The sequence below is a fragment of the Erinaceus europaeus genome, chromosome 6 (assembly GCF_950295315.1).
Source record: "Erinaceus europaeus chromosome 6, mEriEur2.1, whole genome shotgun sequence".
In the NCBI taxonomy this organism is placed as follows: Eukaryota; Metazoa; Chordata; class Mammalia; order Eulipotyphla; family Erinaceidae; genus Erinaceus; species Erinaceus europaeus.
The window spans coordinates 14,935,488-14,955,857 of NC_080167.1; the positions used below are offsets into that span (position 1 = coordinate 14,935,488).

Sequence of the window (20,370 nt, forward strand, 5' to 3'; positions counted from 1 at the left end):
CTCCCCCTCTGTCTTCCCTTCTTCTCTCCATTTCTCTCTGTCCTAACAACGACGACATCAACAACAACAATAGTAACTACAACAACAATAAAAACAAGGACAACACAAGGGAAAAATAAATAAATAAATATTTTTAAAAAAGAACCAGTCACTCTGGTTAAATTTAACAATAAAGAAAAGTGGTGTTAATATAGAGGCGATTTGGTTCCAAATTTAATAAGAAGGAATACAACAATCCTGGCTTAAGATCATCACATCTCTATCTCTATTTAAATACTTAAATACTGTTTGGATTAGGGATGAGGGCAAAAAGTGTAGGGAAACCAAGTGTCATCTGATCAGGTTGCAGTTTCTGCAACTCTCAGGTCTTACCGCAATTCTCTCACTGTGCTAGGATAGAACTTACTTTGAACGTGACATTGTAAGGGCAGTTGGGGTCTGAGAACCCTTGCGCTTTCAAATGTCTTCAATAAAACCTTGCTTTGTAAAAGCTAGGGTCCCCCTGGGCGCAGCTGCCACTGCTCAACACACCCTTTAAGGCAAGTGTGCGAGGCCTGTCAGGGCAGGAGACCCCAGGCCCGGCTCTGAGAGCTGCAACAAAAGCCTCGCAAGCCGCCGGCCTTTGCAAATCTGTGGCACCCTTACCCACCCTCTAAACTCCACCGTCTGCACGCGCACTGAAGTCAAATCTCTGACCGCTCAGGGACTCCCCCCTCCCTCCTCTCCCCAGGGAGAAACAGCCCAACTAAGAAAACCGTTTCTGAGTGCGCCTCCCGCCCTGCCCGGATCCGCCCCTCTGCGCTCCTTCCAGAATGGAGCCTTCCTCACCCGGCCGCGCCGAGGAAACGCCCCACTCCCACGATTTCATTGGCTCTGGTGACCGACCCCCTGAGCCTCGGCTCCAGATTGGCTGGCTGGGCTGCCGCTCGGCGTTCTTTGGGGGGGGGGCGCGGCGGGCGTGAGCACGCCCCTGACGTCCGGACGCTCGGTTTCCTCAGAAAGCTCTGTAATCGCCGGCGGGAGCGAAGCAGGGCGTCCGTGTGGGGAGCTGCTATGGTGCGGAGTTCCCGTGTAGAGCCGACCGAGACGCGGCGGTCGCGGCCATGAAGGTGAGAGAGCCGAGGAGCCGGCGAGCCTTCCTCGCTTGTCCTAATTCGGCCGGAATCTGCCGGTTGCTTTCTTCGGCGGCTAGCGGTTATCCCGCCGGCACCTTGGAGAGCTCCGCTGAGGGGTGTGTGTGGTGGTGGTGGTGGTGGTGGTGTGTGTGGGGGGGTCGGCTCCCGGCCCGTTTCAGGGGCCTGAGCAGCTCGGCGCGCCGCTGCTGGGCTCCCGGACTCGCCGGGCGCCTCTGGTCAGCCGGCGGGTGGGCCCCTGTCTGCGTCGGGCCCTTCCGCTTCCTCGTTGGCCGGGCTGACCCCTGCGCTGGCAGCAGCCCCGCACCTCTGCCCGCCCCGAGTTCTTGAGCGACTGTGGCGGCCACCGCGGGGCTGTCGCGGTCTGGAGACCGCAGGGCCCAGGGAAACGGTGCGGGGAGTCGCGAGTCCGGGCCCGGGATCACAGGTTAGAAATGTCTCGGGGTGGCGGGAACCCCACCCTGGAGGATCGCATCCCGGGGGCCGTGTGTGCGTGTGGGGGGAGGGGGCGGTTAATTAAGCCTCGCGCCCGGGTGCGTCGCCGTCGCCACTGGGTGCGCAGCGAGCACCCCGACAGCTTGAGTCCTTGCAGGTGGGTGTGAGCGTGGGAGCGCCGCCGAGTGAGAAGCTTGAGGCGAGGGGGCGGCGGGGGAGAGCCTCCCCGCTTGCTCGCTCAAAGTTGGGAAGAACTGTGTGTGCGACAATCAATCCAGGTATTGATTCACTTGCCCGCACTCGGAGAGAGCAAGTGGCAGTGAGTCATCAGGCGACGTTCTTCCAGCCGCGGGCGAGTTGGTGAAACCCGATGAAGAGATGTGTGAGGGGGCTGGGGGAGGAAAACAGGCGAACTGCTAGCTTCCGACGTGTGCGCACGACGGACGGGGACCCCAGTGGAGAGACTGGGGGGGGGGGGTTCGGCCCACGACTTCCTGGACATGGACTGTGTGTTCGCTAAGAGGGAAGACACTGAGAAGCAGGGGAGCTGAAAATACAATCCCCACCCTTGTAGTCTGCCAATTGGAAGAGAGGCACATTGTAAATCTGTGACTCGAGGTACCAAAATATACAAAACTTTACAGTCCAAGAACAGATTCTTTTGACTGTAACAGACAAGGAAAACATGTCGGTGGAAATATGAAGACATTGTAAATAACTTATTTTTAACTCTCTTCCAGTATAGGTACAAAACACTTAAATTTTTGAACAGCGAGTTATCTACAAAGGAACTTTAATTCCTGAAAGATCCCTGTTAAGACCCAAGAAGCTGTGCAGTGACCTTCATAGTAGTAGTAAATTTTGTGGCCTATCACATTATGCAGGTAAACAGTGTCGTAGCGGAGGGCCAGTCAGATAGCTCCTTGGGATAGTACGTCTGCTTCCACTGCACTGGAAGAAACTCAGGTGCTGTGATATTTTTCCTTCTCTCTCTCAGTCCCTCATCTCTCTGTATCTGAATAAGTTAGCCTGGAGCAGTAAAGCCCTGAAAACACATGTGCGCGCGTGTACACACACACACACACACACACACACACACACATTGTGGCCTATTAAGCAACTAAATATAGAAGAGAATCAGGGAAGACCCTAATTGAAAATTTTAATCAAGTTTTTATTTATTTTGTTTTTTTAAGAAACAAGCAGAAAAGGTGAAAGCTCACAGCATTTTTCCAATGTGGTGTGGGCAGGGCTTGAACCTGGGTGGAGCAAATGATAAAACATCACACTTTCCATTTTTTTTGTTTAGTGACAAAATTGACTTACAACACTGAAAGAGTATAATTTTACACCATTTCCACCACCAGAATTCTGTATCCCCGTTCCCTCTATTGGAAACTGCAGTAGTGGACAGAGGTAGATAGCATAATGGTTGTACAAAGATTCTCATGCCTGAGGCTCCAAAGTCCCAAATTCAGTCCCTTGCACCACCATAAGCCAAAGTTGAGCAGTGCTCTGGTAAAAAAAAAAAAAAAAAAAAAAAAAAGAGTTTGTGTGGTTGGTGGTGCATTTAGTTGAGCACATGCATTACAATGTGCAAGGACCCAGGTTCAAGCCCTTTGTTCCCATCGCAGGGGGAAAGCTTCACAAATTAAGTAGAGCTGCAGGTGTCTCTCTTTCTCCCTATCATCCCTTCCCTCTTGATTTCTGGTTCTCTATCCAATAAATAAAGATAATTTAAAAAATGGAAAAAAGAAACAGTAATTCTCCCAAGGTTGCAAATACGTTGACTGTTATTCTATAATTATTTGTCTATATTTATATATATTTGCCCCCTTTTCCTCCTGTGGTCCTGCCTTCTTTTCCTAAGTCATACCTACATCTTTTACTACTTCTGAATGTCTTTCCTTTTTCCTTCTCTCTCCGGGTACTGTTGCTGTTGTAGTTCAGAGCCCTCTGGTCATCTTCCCTTATCATTTCTCCCCTCTGTGAGTATGGACCAAAATTCTTTTTTGGGGTGCAGAAGGCAGAGTTCTAGCTTCTGTAATTGTTTCTCCACTGGACATGGTTGTTGACAGGTCGATCCATACCCCTGGCCTGTTTCTTTCTTTCTTTTTTTTTTTTACCATTTATTTATTTTATTTATTTTTTATTATAGGGGAATTAATGTTTTACATTCAACAGTAAGTAAATAGTTTGTACATGCATAACATTCCCCAATTTCCCATATAACAATACAACCCCCACTAGGTCCTCTGAATCCTTCTTGGACCTGTAATTCTCTCCACCCACCCACCCCAGATTCTTTTATTTTGGTGCAATACGCCCTGGCCTGTTTCTGTCTTTTCCTAGTGGGGGAGGGCTCTGGAGAGGTGAGGTTCTGGGACACATTGGTGAGGTCATATGCCCAGGGAAGTTAGGATGGAATCATGATAGCACCTGCAACTTGCTGACTGAAAGTCAGTAAAATAGAAAGCAGGACAAAATAATTTATGAACAGGAACCAAAAAATAGAAATAGAGCAGGTGAGAATATGGATCATAGGATGGAAAAAAGGAAGTCTATTAGGTATGTTCCTAGGGGCCCATGACTTTCGTAGTTTTTGCTTGAGTTTGCTAGTTAACATGAAAGTAGACAAAAGTAACTGTCTGGAAAGATGGTGCCAAGAGTTGAGAATAGGGCTGGAAAGTTAGATTAGGACAGAGAGTAGTTCCCAAACTTAAAGAAAATCTATGAATAAAATTAACTTTACCCCATCAACCTGACCCAAGGCCCATATGTATATTCATATTTAGCACAGGAGCCTGTTGGTCTGAACTCGCAGTTCTTGGTCACAGCTGGGAACATTCTAGGTTGTACTCATTTCAGGAACAGTCTCCCTTAAATGGCAGGGTAAAATGACCCAGCCTCCTTTCAGAGAGTGGGACAATTCCTACCGATGCTACTTTATAGGGAGAACAAGCTCCTGGAGTGGGCCATGAGAAGGCTTATGGTAACTTTCCTGATGAAAGTGATCAGTAATGATGGAGGGATCTATTAGAGGTCTAGGTCCATCATATCTATGTGAGAATCCAAGGATTCCTTAACTAGGGCTGCAGATGATGGGTTGGTATTGACCAAAAAGGCCATCATTAAGTGAGCCAGATCTTGCCCTTATGCAGCTTTTGTAGTCCTTTCTTTATCTTAAGGTTTTAAAGGGGAGGTTATTGCATGAAAGATAGAGCCAAAACTATCATTCTGGTATAGGTGGTGGCTGGAATTGAACTCCAAAGCACACACATGCAAATCATACTCTGTTAAGGAAAAAGTAATTTGTTGAATGTAATTGCCTCCCCTGCCGAGACAAAGGTGGGAAGTGGCGTTAAGGTTCAGTTATACTGTTGAACAAACATGAGGCAGGTAACATTTATGATCTCCAGCACTTATCTGCAAAAATCAATTTTGCCAAATGTCTTGCCTTTTAAAGATCACAATCTGTTTTTCATCTGCTTAATGTCCAAATGATGTGAGATAAAAAAACTTAGGATGCAGAATTTTCTTTTATGTGATGCATGGTCATTAAGAAAGCAGAATCCCTGCGTATTATATTTCAGCTGAAGCAGCAGTTTCAATGAGAAATCCTTTCACATTCTAAGGAGGATGTTTCTCAAGTGGCTCTAAAGATTTTTTTGCTTATTATCTCAACTCTCCTTCTGCTTGGTTTGAGTTTTGTAAGAAATTTAAACTGTAAAACTCACTGGTGCTAAGATTTAAAGCATCTTGTTTGACATGAGGACATTGGGTTGAAGGTTGTTTGGAGTTTAAAACAAAGCTTATGGCGGGTGACTTCTGAGGAAACTTTCACTATTGAAGGAACTGAATCCCTGCCTGATCCTTATAGCTTCTTACAACATTCAAGAAAATTAATGTTCTTGAATTTGGGACTTCTAGACTTACCTTTAAAATAAGTGTGTGAGGGCTGGTGAAATAGGTCATTTGGAAGGTTGCGCCTTTTGCCATGCTTGTGACCCAAGTTAAAGCCCCTGGTGCACCACAGGGGAGGACTACAAAACTGGGGAGATCTTCCATGTTGTAGTGTCTGTAAATTTGAAAAAGTCAGCCTGGAGCAGTGAGGCACTAGCGATGACCCAAAAAAATGTGTGTATAATATTTCCATGCTTAGTGTTGTGGCAAGCAACTCTAGGAGGTGGCATTATATACCTAATTTAGTCAAAAGCAAGTGATTTAGATCATCATTTTTCAGCTGTTTTTACCCACCAACTTTTCTTTCTTCCTGCAATGACTGTCATTTAATCCTGGAAATCACATAACATTCCTTACTCTTCATTCTAGTCTTCCTGATTAGCTACATTTGGTGGAATAATTAAAAGGACTCACATCTTTATTTATGGTACAGTTTTTGTTAATTCTTTAAGTAGACCATTTTGGAAATAACACACAGACAGACACACACACACACACACACACACACACATTCTAGAAGCACATTAGATCACACATTCTTACTCAACTGAACTTTGAGGTCATTTGAAAGCTGTGGCACATTGCCACAAAGAAGGGTGGGTTACTGCTCTTGCAGAGAAGACATATTTCCTATCATTTTTGTCAGGTAAAGAGATTATTTGGCTTGGGATTAAATTGTGTGATTCAGACGTTAGAACCTGAGAGAACTAAAAAAATTGGTGATCTGTTATAAAATGAGTGTGTAAGTGGTGGAAACCATCATTCCCACACACATGCAATAATTGGTAGGGTAGTGAATAACAATCCCCTCTCTTTTATACTCCTACAGAGGGGAGGGAATCTAATTTATTCTCTAGTAAGAAACAATATAGGGGGAACATGCTCAGCTTTTCTGTTGCAGAGAAAGAAGAGGAACTTTTTTGTTTGTTTTTATTTTTTTATATTTATTTATTTTCCCTTTTGCTGCCCTTGTTTTTTTATTGTTGTAGTTGTTATTGATGTCCTTGTTAGATAGGACAGAGAGAAATGGAGAGAGGAGGGGAAGACAGAGGGGGAGAGATAGACCCCTGAAGGCCTGCTTCACTGTCTGTGAAGTGACTCCCCTGGTAGGTGGGGAACCGGGGGTTCAAACCAGGATCCTTATGCCAGTCCTTGGGCTTTGTGCCACATGTGCTTAACCCACTCAAAATCTAGGAGGAAAGTAAATGGGGTGTTTTAATCTTACTACCAAAATGTTAGCAGAGAGTAATGCATCATTCGGTGCCTAGTGTACAAGAGTGGTGCTCTAGCTTACCTCTTTGTCTCTTGCAAAACTCACTTTCATATATAATAACTGTATATGTCTTTCAAAAGTGAAATGGATTTTTTTAAGCAGGGATGTAGGCTGATTAAACTTGTGGAAGAGGATAGAAAAGATAGAAATGGAAAGAGAAAGAACACGAATATAGGTATTTAAAAGGTTTTTTTGGGGGGAGAGCAGAAAAAAGGAAGCTGTTTGGTTACTACCTAACCAGAAATCATTAACTGGACTCCAAGGAAATATAACAAGCGGAAAGGCAAGAGCTTTGAGAATAAATTGTTATGTCTGTTTCTATTGCACTGCCGTATATACATATCCCCAGATTCAATAAACTGTTAGGGGAAAAAATGTTCTTTTAAATAGTTCCCTAATTGCTTTTAGAATTTCTGTTGCTTGACAATTAACAAGTATAATAGAAAATTGGGACAGATTTGATTGGAGAAAGCTACATACAGAACATTTCAAGCATCATTTGGTGAAAGTCAAGGTGACATTTGCTTGCAAGGGGTGCTGGTCCCCAGAGGGAACACGCACAACAAAATCATTAAATTGGAACTTTAAGGTAAAGTACAGGAAGATGAAACATAATAAAGGGAAGGCAGGGAGGTAGAGTTCAAGCCTGGGAGGCTTCAATTTTCTGTGTGGGTTCTTGAGTTAGGCGGAAGGACAAAAATAGTTTGAACAATGGCTATTTTTGACAGACCCAGAAATCACTCCTCTCTCCCAGTATTTGGTATTTTACAAAAGAAAATAGTAAAGGAATGTTAGGATATATATATAAAAAAAAACTGGGCTGGGCTTGGGAGATACACAGATAGTAGCACACCTCTGAGCTTCAGAGGTCTTAAATTCAATCCCCAGCACCACCAATAAGCCAGAGTTGAGCAGTGCTTAGTTTCTTTCTCTCATTAAAATACTTTTTAAAGTTTGGATCAAACTGAAAAGAGCAAATAAAGACACCAACATCCAGTGAAAGTTCTATGTCAATATGTTCTACAAAAAAAAAAAAGGACTAATTTAAGAACCAGATTAAATTAAGCTTTTCTAAAAGGATTAGGGGCAGCAGAGAGGGAAAGCAATCACTAGAGGCTTGTTCCTCTCCTGTACACACAAGTTGTGAGGACCACATGGCCCTTTCCCTTTAGGTATATGCTAAGAGCGATTCTGTAGGAGAAATCCTTTAGACTTAACATTTTAAACACCTCAGAAATTAAAAATAATAACAGCATCAACATTATTTTCAAGGTCCAGGCTGCATATATGCCAGACAAGTTAATTCAGAATCTTTGGGACTGAGACCTAGGCATCATTTTTCTTTAAAGTCCCCTAGTGAGTTCAACTGCTGCTGTCTTAAGTGCAGTTCCATAGGCCTAGGCATTTCCTTAGCAAGAGGCAGTGACAGCAGCCATTGTGGTACAGGACTAAAAATACCTGCACCAAGGAAACTAGGGAGGCTGAATCACTAAAGCAGTCACCTTCACTTCATCACTGGAGTGTCAGAAAACACAGAGCTTAAAGGGGAAATGGAAATTAACTTTTAGAAATATGCCAGATAGAGAAAAGAAATGTACTTCAAGTAAAACTAGTGACGGGGGTTTCAACTCTTAGAAATTTCTGAACACTAAAGAAGGTTGGAGTGTTGCGGCCTAGGCACAGTAGATAAAGCATGAAGTTTTGAGTTTGAGCCTTGGCAGCAGATACACCAGAGTGATATTCTGGCTCTTTCTCATAAACAAACATTTTAAAAAATATTTATTTATTGCCTTTTGTTGTCCTTGTTTATTGTTGTAGTTATTATTGTTGTTGTTATTAATGTCATCGTTGTTGGATAGGTCAGAGAGAAATGGAGAGAGGAGGGGAAGACAGGGGGAGAGAAAGATAGACACCTGCAGAACTGCTTCACTGCAGGTGGGGAGCCGGGGGCTCGAACTGGGATTCTTAAGCTGGTCTTTGTGCTTTGTGCCACGTACGCTTAACCCACTGTGCTACTGCCCAACTCCCACAAACATATTTTTTAAAGGTTGGAGTGTGGTGCTAGGCTGTGGCAGACCCAGTAGAACACACGTTACTATGCACACGGATCTGGGTTCAAACCCCCCCCCCCCCCCCCGTCTACCTTTGGTATGAGTGGAAGCTTCACTATCCAAGAAACAGTGCTGTTAGGTGTTTCTCTCCCCCTCCCATCTCAATTTCTGTCTCAAAGGAAAAAATGGTCAAATAAAAAGGATACTAACTAAAGGTGGAATGTTAGAAATATCACTCAGTAAGAACAGACATAGATGCCCTTCAGACAGTATTATTCTTTTTAATGAGATGCCAGGGAATGAACCCAGGACTTTTTGCATCCACAATACCACTGCTGAGCAGTCTCCCCAACCCAACTTTTCACTTCAAAAGGACTTGTGGATGAATCCTTTGGTAAAAGAATAATCACTTTAGAGGAATCAAAATCATGTTTGGGGGAGAGAAAAGATAAGACACCTGCAGACCTGTTTCACAGCTTGTGAAACTCCCCACCCTGCAGGTGGGAAGTGGGGGCTTGTACCTGGGTCCTTGTGCAAAGTAATGTATGCCCTCAAAAGGATGCACCACCACCTGGCCCCCAAATTTAATTTATTTTTTATATTTATTTATTTTCCCTTTTGTTGCCCTTATTTTTTATTGTTGTAGTTATTGTTATTATTGATGTAGTCGTCATTGTTGGATAGGACAGAGAGAAATGGAGAGAGGAAGGGAAGACAGAGAGGGGGAAAGACACCTGCAGACCTGCTTCATTGCCTGTGAAGTAACTCCCCTGCAGGTGGGGAGCTGGAGGCTCCAACTGGGATCCTTATGCTGGGTCCTTGTGTTTGGTGCCACGTGCGCTTAACCTGCTGTGCCACCGCCCGACTCCCATTTTATTTTTATTGCCACCAGAATTACCACTAGGACTTGGTGCCTGCACGATGAATCCACCATTCCTAGTGGCCATTTTTCCTTTTATTTTTATTATTTTTAAAAATTTAATAGGATAGAGAGAAATTGAGAGGGGAGGGGGAGGAGAGGGGGAGAGGGAGAGGACAGGGGGAGAGGGAGAGAGAGAGAGAAAGAGATAGAGAGAAATACAATACTGCTTCAGTGCTACTGAAGCTTTTCACTGGTAGGTGGTGACTGGGGGACTTGAACCAAGTCCTTCTGTATGGTAATGTGTGCATTCAACTGGGTGTGCCACTGCTCAATCCCAATCTTACTTATTTTTAAAGGACTTACTTATTTCACGAGAGAAACCAGACCAACACCCTGGTACATGTGGTGCCAGGATTGGAGACCTCATGCCTGCAAACAAAATGCATCGTGTTGTACTAGCTGTGTTCACTTGTTTGCTTATACAGAGCAGAGGTAGAGAGTGAAGAGACCACAGCACTGAAGTCCTTTAGTATGGTGGAGACTTGGGCTGGAACCTGGGGTCACACACATAGTAAAGTAGCACACTATGCAAATGACCAATTAACATTTCACTGTCCTGAACTGGTTAAAATTTTCTGACATACTGGCCTGGCAGGTGAGTGCACGCATCACAATGTGCAAGGACCTGGTTAAGTCCTGGGCCACAACAGAGGAGCACCTGTAGGGAGGAGCTTCACAAGTTGTGTCACAAGTGTCTCCCTTCTGTTTCTCACCCTTTATAAGAGTGTGTGTGGGGAGGGAGAGGAAGCCATCAGGAGCAGTGGTGCCATGTGTGTACTGAGTCCCAGCAGTAACTCTGATGGCAAAAAAGATAAGTTAAAATTTCCAGTAAACTGTGTGTGTGTGTGTAAGCATAGCCCCTCCCTCCCCTCAGCACCAATCAGCTCTGGCTTATGGTGGTGTGGGAGTCTGAACCTGGGACTTTGGAGCCTTGGGAATAAAATTATGCTATCTCCCCAGCCAGGTGTAAGCATATTCTAATTATTACAAAGAAGCTTCTATATTTTCTGTGTGGATGTACATATATCTGAGCATGTTATATGTGGTTCTTTTGAAGGTAAAATTAAAGTTAAAAAACTTCAGGGAGTCGGGCGGTAGCGCAGCGGGTTAAGTGCAGGTGGCACAAAGCGCAGGGACCAGCGTACAGATTCCGGTTCGAGCCCCCAGCTCCCCACCTGCAGGGGAGTCACTTCACAGACAGTGAAGCAGGTCTGCAGGTGTCTTATCTTTCTCTCCCCCTCTCTCTCCATTTCTGTCTGTCCTATCCAACAACGACAGCATCAATAACAAAGGCGACAAAAGGGAATAAATAAATTAAAAAAAAACTTTATTGAAGATAATGATTTACCAGACAGTTGTCACATATGTAGTTTTTTTTTTAATTGGGGAGACTAATTGCTTACAGTAAACAGCTGATACATGTGTAAAATTTATCAATTTTCTGAACAATACTCACCCTACCCTAGGTCCTTCTCCACTGTCATGCACCAGAGCCTGCAGATCCCCCCTCCCCGCCCTGTTCTTTGCTTTGGTGCAATACACATGTATTTTCTCATCTCCTTGGGATAGGTGTCTTCACACCATGCCCACCACCAGCTCGAGTCTTCCACCATAGTGCACTGGGTCATCAGTCTTTTTTTTTTTTTTTTTTTTTTAAGTTTTTTATTTTTTATTTATTTAGTCCCTTTTGTTGCCCTTGTTGTTTTATTGTTGTAGTTATTATTGATGTCGTTGTTGTTGGATAGGACAGAGAGAAATGGAGAGAGGAGGGGAAAACAGAGAGGGGGAGAGAAAGACAGACACCTGCAGACCTGCTTCACCGCCTGTGAAGGGATCTGCCTGCAGGTGGGGAGCCGGGGGCTTGAACCGGGATCCTGACGCCGGTCCTTGAGCTTAGCGCCACGTGCGCTTAACCCACTGCGCTCATCAGTCTTTCAATCCACTCCCACCACTCCACCTTTGAATCCCTTGACATGTTGCAATAAACCACAGTTAGACCCAAGTTTCATGCTGTATATTCTCTGAGGTCACCAGGCATTTGTCCTTCTGGCTTATTTTCAATAAAATTGAAATATGATTGTATCTTTCCCTGTTTAAAATAAATCATGAATATTCCCTGCATCAGATTTTTAAAAGAATCTGTAAATACTTAAAACTCTCTTTCAAAATAGTGTGATGCATATAAAAATAATCTCAAAGTTAGTTTGGACAAGCTCACCTCTCCAGAATGGTACTCCCAGAAGAATCCAGAGAACCTAGGTTCCACTTCAGCTTTCAAGTGTGACTCCTGTGTTCCTTTTCAGGCGGGGGCCACATCTATGTGGGCTTCGTGCTGTGGGCTGCTGAATGAAGTCATGGGAACCGGAGCGGTCAGAGGCCAACAATCAGGATTTGCAGGAGGCACCGGTCCATTCAGATTTACACCAAATTCTGACTTTCCCACTTATCCATCAGCACCTACAGAAGGGCCTAATATAGTTTGTAAAGCCTGTGGACTTTCATTTTCAGTCTTTAGAAAGAAGGTGAGTTAGATGAAATGTTGCAATAAGAGGTGCTAATGGATGTTCATTAATTTGTATAAAATGTTAATCCCATTAATTATTTCCCATTTAGAAAAGTTTTCAAGTTGAAGGAACTGGATTGCAGCCGTGTTCTGACTAGACTATGACTTGCTCATGTTGATCAAGCATACTGAGTTGTTTAGACATTGAGTCTCTACTAACGCTCATGTTTTGAAAAAGGAAAAGTCTGATTTTGTTCATAAAGTATTTATTGATTGCAACTCTGGCCTCAAAGAAAAAAGTATATATATATATATATATATATATATATATATATATATATATATATATCCATCCTTATCCATGTTCAAGTGAGGAAATGAGTGTATCAAATTAACTACTGGACCAGGGATGTAGCTCAGAGGTAGAGCACACAGTGCTTCTCATGTACGAGGCCCTGAATTTGACACTAAAACAAAACTAGAAATTCATTAGGGGCAGGGGAGACAGCATGATGGTTATGCAAAAGGCTTTCAATCCAGCACCACAAGCCAGAGCTGAGCAGTGCTCTGTGTGTATCTTTCTCTTTCATTAAAAATAAGTAAATATGAAAAGAAAAAAGAACACTTGGGCTAAAATAGTCCTTGCTGTAGGACAGTTAGTTGTTCTGGTACTGTCATAATGCTAGGCTTTCTCACAACCCTTGATTAGCAGTTCAGTCTTTTGAAATACTTAAGGAACAGGATGTTCACTTGTAGCAATAATGCAAAAAAAAAACAAAAAACACACAAGTGACCACTCTTAGTTTCTATTGTGAGTTTTACTAGTAGGATGGCTTTGCTTTTGATTATAGCTCTGTAGGGTACAGATTACTGCCTTTGCTTGAACTGACCTTGAGAGATCAGTTGTTTCTTCCTGTTATACTTTCCCCTCCCTCTTTGAAAAGAGCAGGAGGAGAGTTTGTGGTTGTGCTTCTGCTGCATGTGCTAGTCAGTTCTGCTAATTACATGTTTGCAGCAAGGGGTAGGAAGGTTTTAATTCATTAACACAAGAGTATGTTTTTCTTTAAGGTCTATGTTTGAACTTCTGTGAATCCAGACTGCTTTGGCAGTAACTGTTTTGATTTGAATGGCTTTTGGAACATGAAAAATACCTGAGAGAATTGTCCTGTGCCGTGGGGACTTTATAAGAACTAAAAAATTTAATAAAGGGAAAACTAGTGATTTTACCAGGGTTTTTATCTGGCTATCAGTGAATGCTTCTTTTCTGTTTATTCAGCATGTATGTTGTGACTGCAAGAAGGATTTTTGCTCCGTTTGTTCAGTCTTACAAGAAAATCTCCGTAGATGTTCTACTTGTCACTTATTACAAGAGACGGCCTTTCAGCGCCCTCAGCTAATGCGACTGAAAGTGAAGGATCTACGACAGTATCTCATCCTTAGAAACATACCAATTGACACCTGTCGAGAAAAAGAAGACTTGGTAGATCTAGTACTGTGCCATCATGGGCTCGGCTCTGAGGATGACATGGACACAAGCAGTATGAATTCTTCAAGGTCCCAGACTTCTAGCTTTTTTACACATTCATTCTTTTCAAACTACACAGCCCCCACTGCTACCTTTCAGGGAGAGCTTATGGGTGGAGATCGGACCCTAGGATCTGGAGCACTGGCACAGGTATGAGAGGACCTGATATTTACTTTTGGCTAAACAAGAAGGGAACTTTAGGACTTGACACTTGGCAGAGCAGAACCCACACCCAGCTGAACTCTGGCTCTCTAGATATGAGTCCTAGTGCTTAGGAGCTCTGTGACCCCAAAATTGGCTATTTGTAGGACTCCCCAAATAGCTCAGTCTCTGACCTTAATTATCTCAGTTTCTCTATTTTACATAGGTAAATGCTGTTGAAACAATTTTGAAAAGTAGCATATAAACATTTGCAGGGCTACTAAGTGTCACTGTGTGAAACAGTGCAAATTAACCTAAAAGTTACTTACCTTGCTATAGTTAAAAAAATATATATATATATATACACACACACACACACACACACACACACACACGAGAAAGAGCTATCTGGATTAGTGAAATAATGTGGTTATATCCTAGTTTCAAGGAATGTATTTATTTATTCAAGGAATAAAACAGTTTTATTCCAATGAGGTCTGTGGCTAATTCTCACTGATTAACATGTAAGGGCTTATACTTAACAGTCATACATATGAATGACCTTGAGATAGATACTAAATTGTTTTGAGCAATTCTCCCCACATTTTTCTTCCTTGAAGAAAGGGATACCAGGGCCAAGTATAGTGGTTTATGTAACAGACTTACATACCTGAGGCTCTGTGGCCAAGGTTCAATCCCCAGCACCACCATAAACTAGAGCTGAGCAGTGCTCTGGTATTAAAAAAAAAGGGGTGGGGGGTGGGGAGGGCAAAAATAGAAATTTGCCTTGGTTACCTTATAAATCATCGTAAACTAGACTGTGACTGAGCTATGAGTTATTTTTCCCCCAAATAAGCCCATAATTATGATTTAAACAACCAGCTTTTGTGCCATTTAGGGGGCACATGTGACACCACCTGGGCTAGCTTGGTCTCTGGAGGCTACAGTATGATGCTTACGATCCAGTGGCATAGAATATTTATTTGAACATTGTTAATCTAAGAAGACTGTCTTTAGAGTTGTGGTCAAAAGAGGAGAAAAATACGAAAGTATAGAACTGAAGAGATTTCTGGGGTTCCTAAGAGAAAAAAAAAAAGTACCTAATCATTGAGGAACTTCTAAAAACCAGAACTACTATCAGTGAAGAAATCTTAAAAAACATGTGGTAGAATTAGGATGTCTGGGAGCTGGGTGTGGTGGTGCACCTGGGTATGTGCACATTACAGTGTGTAAGAACCTGGCTTCAAGCCCCCAGCTTTGCAAGTGGTGAAGCAGTGTTGCAAGTGTCTGCTATCACCCCTTCCCTCTTGTCTCTAATAAATAATAATAAGACTTAGAATGTCTGAATATGATGTAGTAGGGTTGAGATCTTTCAAATTAAATACTTCTGACACTTAGGCTGATCTTTCAACTTCAGTTTATCTTAGAGAATCTAGTTAAAGCAGCCATTTGTGGGAGTTGAGCGGTAGCGCAGATCCAGTGTAAGGATCCAGGTTCAAGCCCCTGGCTCCCCACCTGCAGGGAGTCACTTCACAGGCGGTGAAGCAGGTCTGCAGGTGTCAAGAAAAAAAAAGCAGCCATTTGTAACTTTCTAAAATGTATGATTAATAGGTCACATGACTGTAAGATAGTTTATACAGTTCCACACCACACTCACCACCAAAGTTCTATACCCTTACTCTCCCACCTCCCAATTTGTAGCCTTTTGTGAAGCAGTGCTGTTCCATATGCATGTGGTTCTGACTTTCCATGATGGCATTTTCCTCAAGGACTTGATACTTGGGGGCTATGTTTTACAAATTCACAAATTTATCTTTTGAGGTAACTTTTAAGAAAAATTGTTGGGGCTGGATGGTGGCACACCCAGTAGAGTGCACATACTACAGTGTGCAAGGACTAGGATTCATGACCCTGCCCAGTCCCTACCTGCATGGGGAAAAGCTTCATGAACGGTGAAGCAGTGCTGCAGGTGTCAAGGTGTCACTTTCTCTCTCTCCCCCCCAAAAAAATACATATTGGGGAAAAAAAAAGATTGGGTTGGGGAGAATGCCTAATGGAAAAGGTTATGCAAAAAGTTTTCATGCCTGAGGTTCTAAGGTCCCAGGTTAACTCCCAGAACCACCATAAGCCAGAGCTGAGCAATAATTTAGTCTCTGTTTTTCTGTAGCTCTCATTAAAATATTTTTTAAAAAATTAATTGTTCATTGAATTATGTAGGGCCCTACTCTTTGGGAGGTATTGTAGCATTCAAGATCCAAAGACAAGAAGTATGACAGGTGTTGGGGGTCATTCTTGGGGAGGATCTTTGGAAGTTTTCCCTAGTGATAAAATATGTGTTGATACTATTAGGAAAATGATTTCTGACCTTACAGATCTACTGTGTGTGTAGGTACAGACTGAAATAGCTTCAGCAAACACAGATGACGACGACGACGACGACGACGATGACGATGATGAAGATGAAGAAGACTTAGAGGAGCAGGTAATATTTGGGTTCTCTGACATGTCAACCTGTGTTGTATAGGGAGAGGGCTGCCCATGTGAATTTGCTAGATTAGTTCAGGAAGTTTCTTCTACCTTGAATGTAGGATTGACAATATCAACAGTAAAGGATATGTAAGATACATCAAAGGACTGGGACTGTCATTAGGGGAGAATATCCAAGGCCAAGCTGACCAAAGGGTGAAGGGAGAAGTATGTGTTTTCCTTGCTCACTGAAGTCTGGGTTTACAGAAGCAGAGGTAATGTACACTCTCTGATTTCAGAAGCCTGGCCTCTCAAAGAACAGAGTAAGAGCTTCGTTGTCTGACCTGTCAAGCCTTGAAGACATAGAAGGGATGAGTGTTCGCCAGCTGAAAGAAATCCTTGCTCGGAACTTTGTCAACTATTCTGGCTGTTGTGAAAAATGGGAGCTAGTAGAGAAAGTAAATCGGTTATACAAAGAAAATGAAGAAAACCAAAAATCATGTATGTAACTTTTCTCCCCTTTAATCCAATACTCTTGTTCTCTAAGCTTTTTAAAAATGGGCTTTGAGGGAGTTGGGTGGTAGTGCAGCAGGGAAGCGCAGGTGGCACAAAGCATAAGGACCGGCATTAAGGATCCCGGTTTGAGCCCCCAGCTCCCCACCTGCAGGGGAGTTGCTTCACAACAACAATAAAAAAGGAAAATAAATATTAAAAAAAAATTTTTAAAGGGCTGTTGGGGTGGGGGTGGATTCAGGAGTTGGTGCACCCAGTTAAGCACACATATCACCAAGCAAGGACCTGGGTCTGACCCCTACTCCCCACCTGCAGGGGGTCTGCTTCATGAGTGGTGAAGCATATCTACAGGTATCTTTTCTCTCCCTCTATTTCCCTATCCTCTCTCAATATTTGTCCTAGCTAATAAAAATTAAAGAGGGGAAAAAAGATAAAAAATTAATGGGGGGGGGGGAGTTAGGTGGTAGCACAGTGGGTTAAGTGCACATGGTGCAAAGTGCAAGGACCGGCGTAGGATCCCGGTTTGAGCCCCCAGCTCCCCACCTGCAGGGGAGTCGCTTCACAGGCGGTGAAGCAAGTCTGCAGGTGTCTATCTTTCTCTCCCCGTCTTCCCCTCCTCTCTCCATTTCTCTCTGTCCTATCTAACAACGATGACAACAATAATAACTACAACAACAATAAAAACAAGGGCAACAAAAGGGAAAATAAAGAAATTAAAAAAATCTTATTTCTTAAAAAAAAATTAATGGGGGTAATAAATTAGTAGCTTAACATTTGTTGGGCATCTCATAACCTGTCCCTAAACTAAGCATTTCTTGTTCTCACAAAACAGCAAGGAGGTGTAGGCATTGCTTCTATTTTTAAGTGAAGGAACCCAAAGTGCAGAGAAGTTAGGACTATTCTGGGCCTCTCTCCTTGGGTCACCAAGCAGATGGCTGCCAGGTTCTTTCAGGTGTCTGTGCCCTGACACAGCTCTGTTGCTTTTCAGATGGCGAGCGGCTGCAGCTGCAGGATGAGGAAGATGACAGCTTGTGCCGTATTTGTATGGATGCCGTCATTGACTGCGTCTTGCTTGAGTGTGGGCACATGGTCACCTGCACCAAATGTGGCAAGCGGATGAGTGAGTGTCCCATCTGCCGGCAGTACGTGGTGCGTGCTGTGCATGTGTTTAAGTCCTGAAGCTGAGGCTAGCCCCATGAGGACACAGCCCCCAAGCTCAATACCAGACATTTCAATACACAGAAGGGTTTGTAAAGATACTGTTCAAAGGCTGAAGCTATTTTTTAAATCCTCTTCACTAATTGGGGGCTGAAAGATTCATCCTAAATTGCAGCAACACGTACCCTGCCCTAATACCTGGCTGCTTGTGGACATGCATATTCCCAGGTTCTTCCAGCTTCATCACAGGTCTGTGATCACTAGCTGCTGAAGTCAGACTGACTGTGGGCATTGCCACAGCTAAGGAGGACATTCATCCTCTTGTTTCTCCTTCATCCTGTTTCTAACAGAACCACTCAGATGAGATCACTGTCCCCAAGTGGCCAACATGGTACAGGCTAAGCAACAGCCCCTCTGAATGTTCACTTTTAGTCATGTGTATTTTAAATGCTACTATTCTATTTGATGAATGTAAGTTTCCATATTGTTGCTATTTCTGCATTTAAATGTAATTGGGAACAACTGACATTCTAGTCACCTGCCAGGGCCTTAGACTATGTCCATTTCTGTGCAGGTACAGCTTTTTATAGCAAGGGCTGCATCTAGCTTCTTTCATTAGAGAAATGTATGTTTTAAATTCTTAATGTGTAATCAGTTTACACTGTTTTGTATAGTGAAAGTGTATTTTCAGTGCTACCTGCTAGCTAATTTGACTTTAGGAATAAAATTAGATTTTAAATGCTTTGTTTACATTGTCCCGGTGAGTTTTTACTTCACTTGGGTACAGCATGGATAGGTGTCTGTGCCTTGCTAAAGAGAATGAGGCACTTTTTAAAGATATTGTCACCTTTGCTGCTGACTTAACACTAAGATTAATAGGCTTACCATGTGCTGTGCTGGTCCATGATAAATTCCTATTAAAGTTTTTAAGGTAGAATTCAACCCCAGAGATTTACTATTTTAATCTATGCTGATTTTTCTTTGCCCAGAGCACCCACAAAGCTCTGGTTTATGGTGGTGCAGGAGATTGAACATGTGAATTAACAGCTTCAGGTATGAACGTCTTTTTGTATAACCATTATGCTTTCTCCCTGCCCTCTATGCTGATTTTCAATCTGACCAAATGTAGCAGTGAATTAGTGACTAGCCAACAACAACTTTTAGTTGACAGTCTAAATACTTTAAACACTTAAATTACAAGTTACTTTTTTTTGTAGAAAGTAAACATTTTCCCTTGGAATCTGTATTTTTAACATGAGTCTTTTATATTTTTTATTAGACAGAAATTTGGAGGGGAGGGGGAGATAGAAAGGGTGAGACAGAAATACTTGCAGCCTTTCTTTACCACTTGTGAAGCTTTCCCTGTGCAGGTGGGGACCAGGAGCTTGAACCTGGGTCCTTACACACTATAGTGTGTGAGCTTAACCAGGTGCACCACTCCCTGGCCCCTGGCATCTATATTTTAATTGGCATGCCATGTCTTTTAACTTTTTAAAAATTCTTGAAATGCAGTGACTATTCCTTGTTCCTACCCTCACAATATGAAAGTATGATTTGAGCTAAAAACTGCCTTTCCTTTGTAAACTTCAAGTTCCTCACAGGAATAGGGGTGGAGCTGCTTATTATCTTCAGGATTAAGAAGATGTGATTCAGCACTCCTCTGGCGTATGGTTCTCTTGCTCATTAGCTATGGTGTTTGCAAGCATCTAGCTTAGACTGGTCTCATCTACTTTTCAAATACAAGATCTGTACAGAGACTTGTGTGCTAAGATCTAATCTTCTTAGATTGTTCAGCACTCTTGGGAGGAGCTCACTGGTGTCTGACCACTGTAATATTGTAGCTTATGTCAAGCCTGCATGGAGTGTTTTTATGGAAGTCTGGCTGTACAGTTCTTTCCTCATGGAAATATAAATTAAGGCCCTCCCCCTCTAAACCTGAAAATGTTTCCCTGGAGCCCACTATAGCTCTTAAAGCAATTCCCCAGAAAGGATGGCTTTAATGGACAGCAGGGTGTAACTCTTAGGAAATTAAGAAAAATGCCAAGAAGACAAACTTTACTTCTTGTGGGGGGTAAGAACTTGCAAAAGTAACTCATGTCTTTATAAATAAACCCAAGTATTAAACTAATCTTACCTCTGTTAAGTACATCTCCTGAGTTTGATCTTGGTTGCAACAGATTCAGATGTCTCCAGCTTGAGTCAGAATCTTTGGATTTAAATTGACAGGAGTAATCAATCTACATAGAACTAAAACTACTCTGCCAGTGCAAAACCGAAAAAAAAAAAA

General features: G+C 42.9%; 1 protein-coding gene across 2 annotated transcripts; it reads left to right on the plus strand.

The window, feature by feature from the left end:
• Positions 1-961: 961 nt before the first annotated feature.
• On the plus strand, positions 962-18,833 carry RNF34 (ring finger protein 34). Of its 2 annotated transcripts, none has more exons than XM_007529226.3 (6): positions 962-1,109; positions 12,081-12,299; positions 13,557-13,955; positions 16,336-16,428; positions 16,712-16,913; positions 17,914-18,833. In XM_007529226.3, the coding sequence occupies exons 1-6, from the start codon at positions 1,104-1,106 to the stop codon at positions 18,102-18,104; spliced, it is 1,110 nt and encodes a 369-aa protein (XP_007529288.2). In that variant the 5' UTR covers positions 962-1,103; the 3' UTR covers positions 18,105-18,833. The 2 variants fall into 2 exon arrangements, with proteins under 2 accessions (XP_007529288.2, XP_060049143.1); XM_060193160.1 differs by having other exon boundaries at positions 16,715-16,913.
• Positions 18,834-20,370: the final 1,537 nt, after the last annotated feature.

Bases quoted from the DNA above. Each gene is read 5' to 3' on its own strand.
- RNF34 (XM_007529226.3), top strand. The intron at 13,956-16,335 runs GTATGAGAGGAC...CTGTGTGTGTAG, and splicing joins GATCTGGAGCACTGGCACAG to GTACAGACTGAAATAGCTTC. The intron at 16,429-16,711 runs GTAATATTTGGG...CTCTGATTTCAG, and splicing joins AAGAAGACTTAGAGGAGCAG to AAGCCTGGCCTCTCAAAGAA.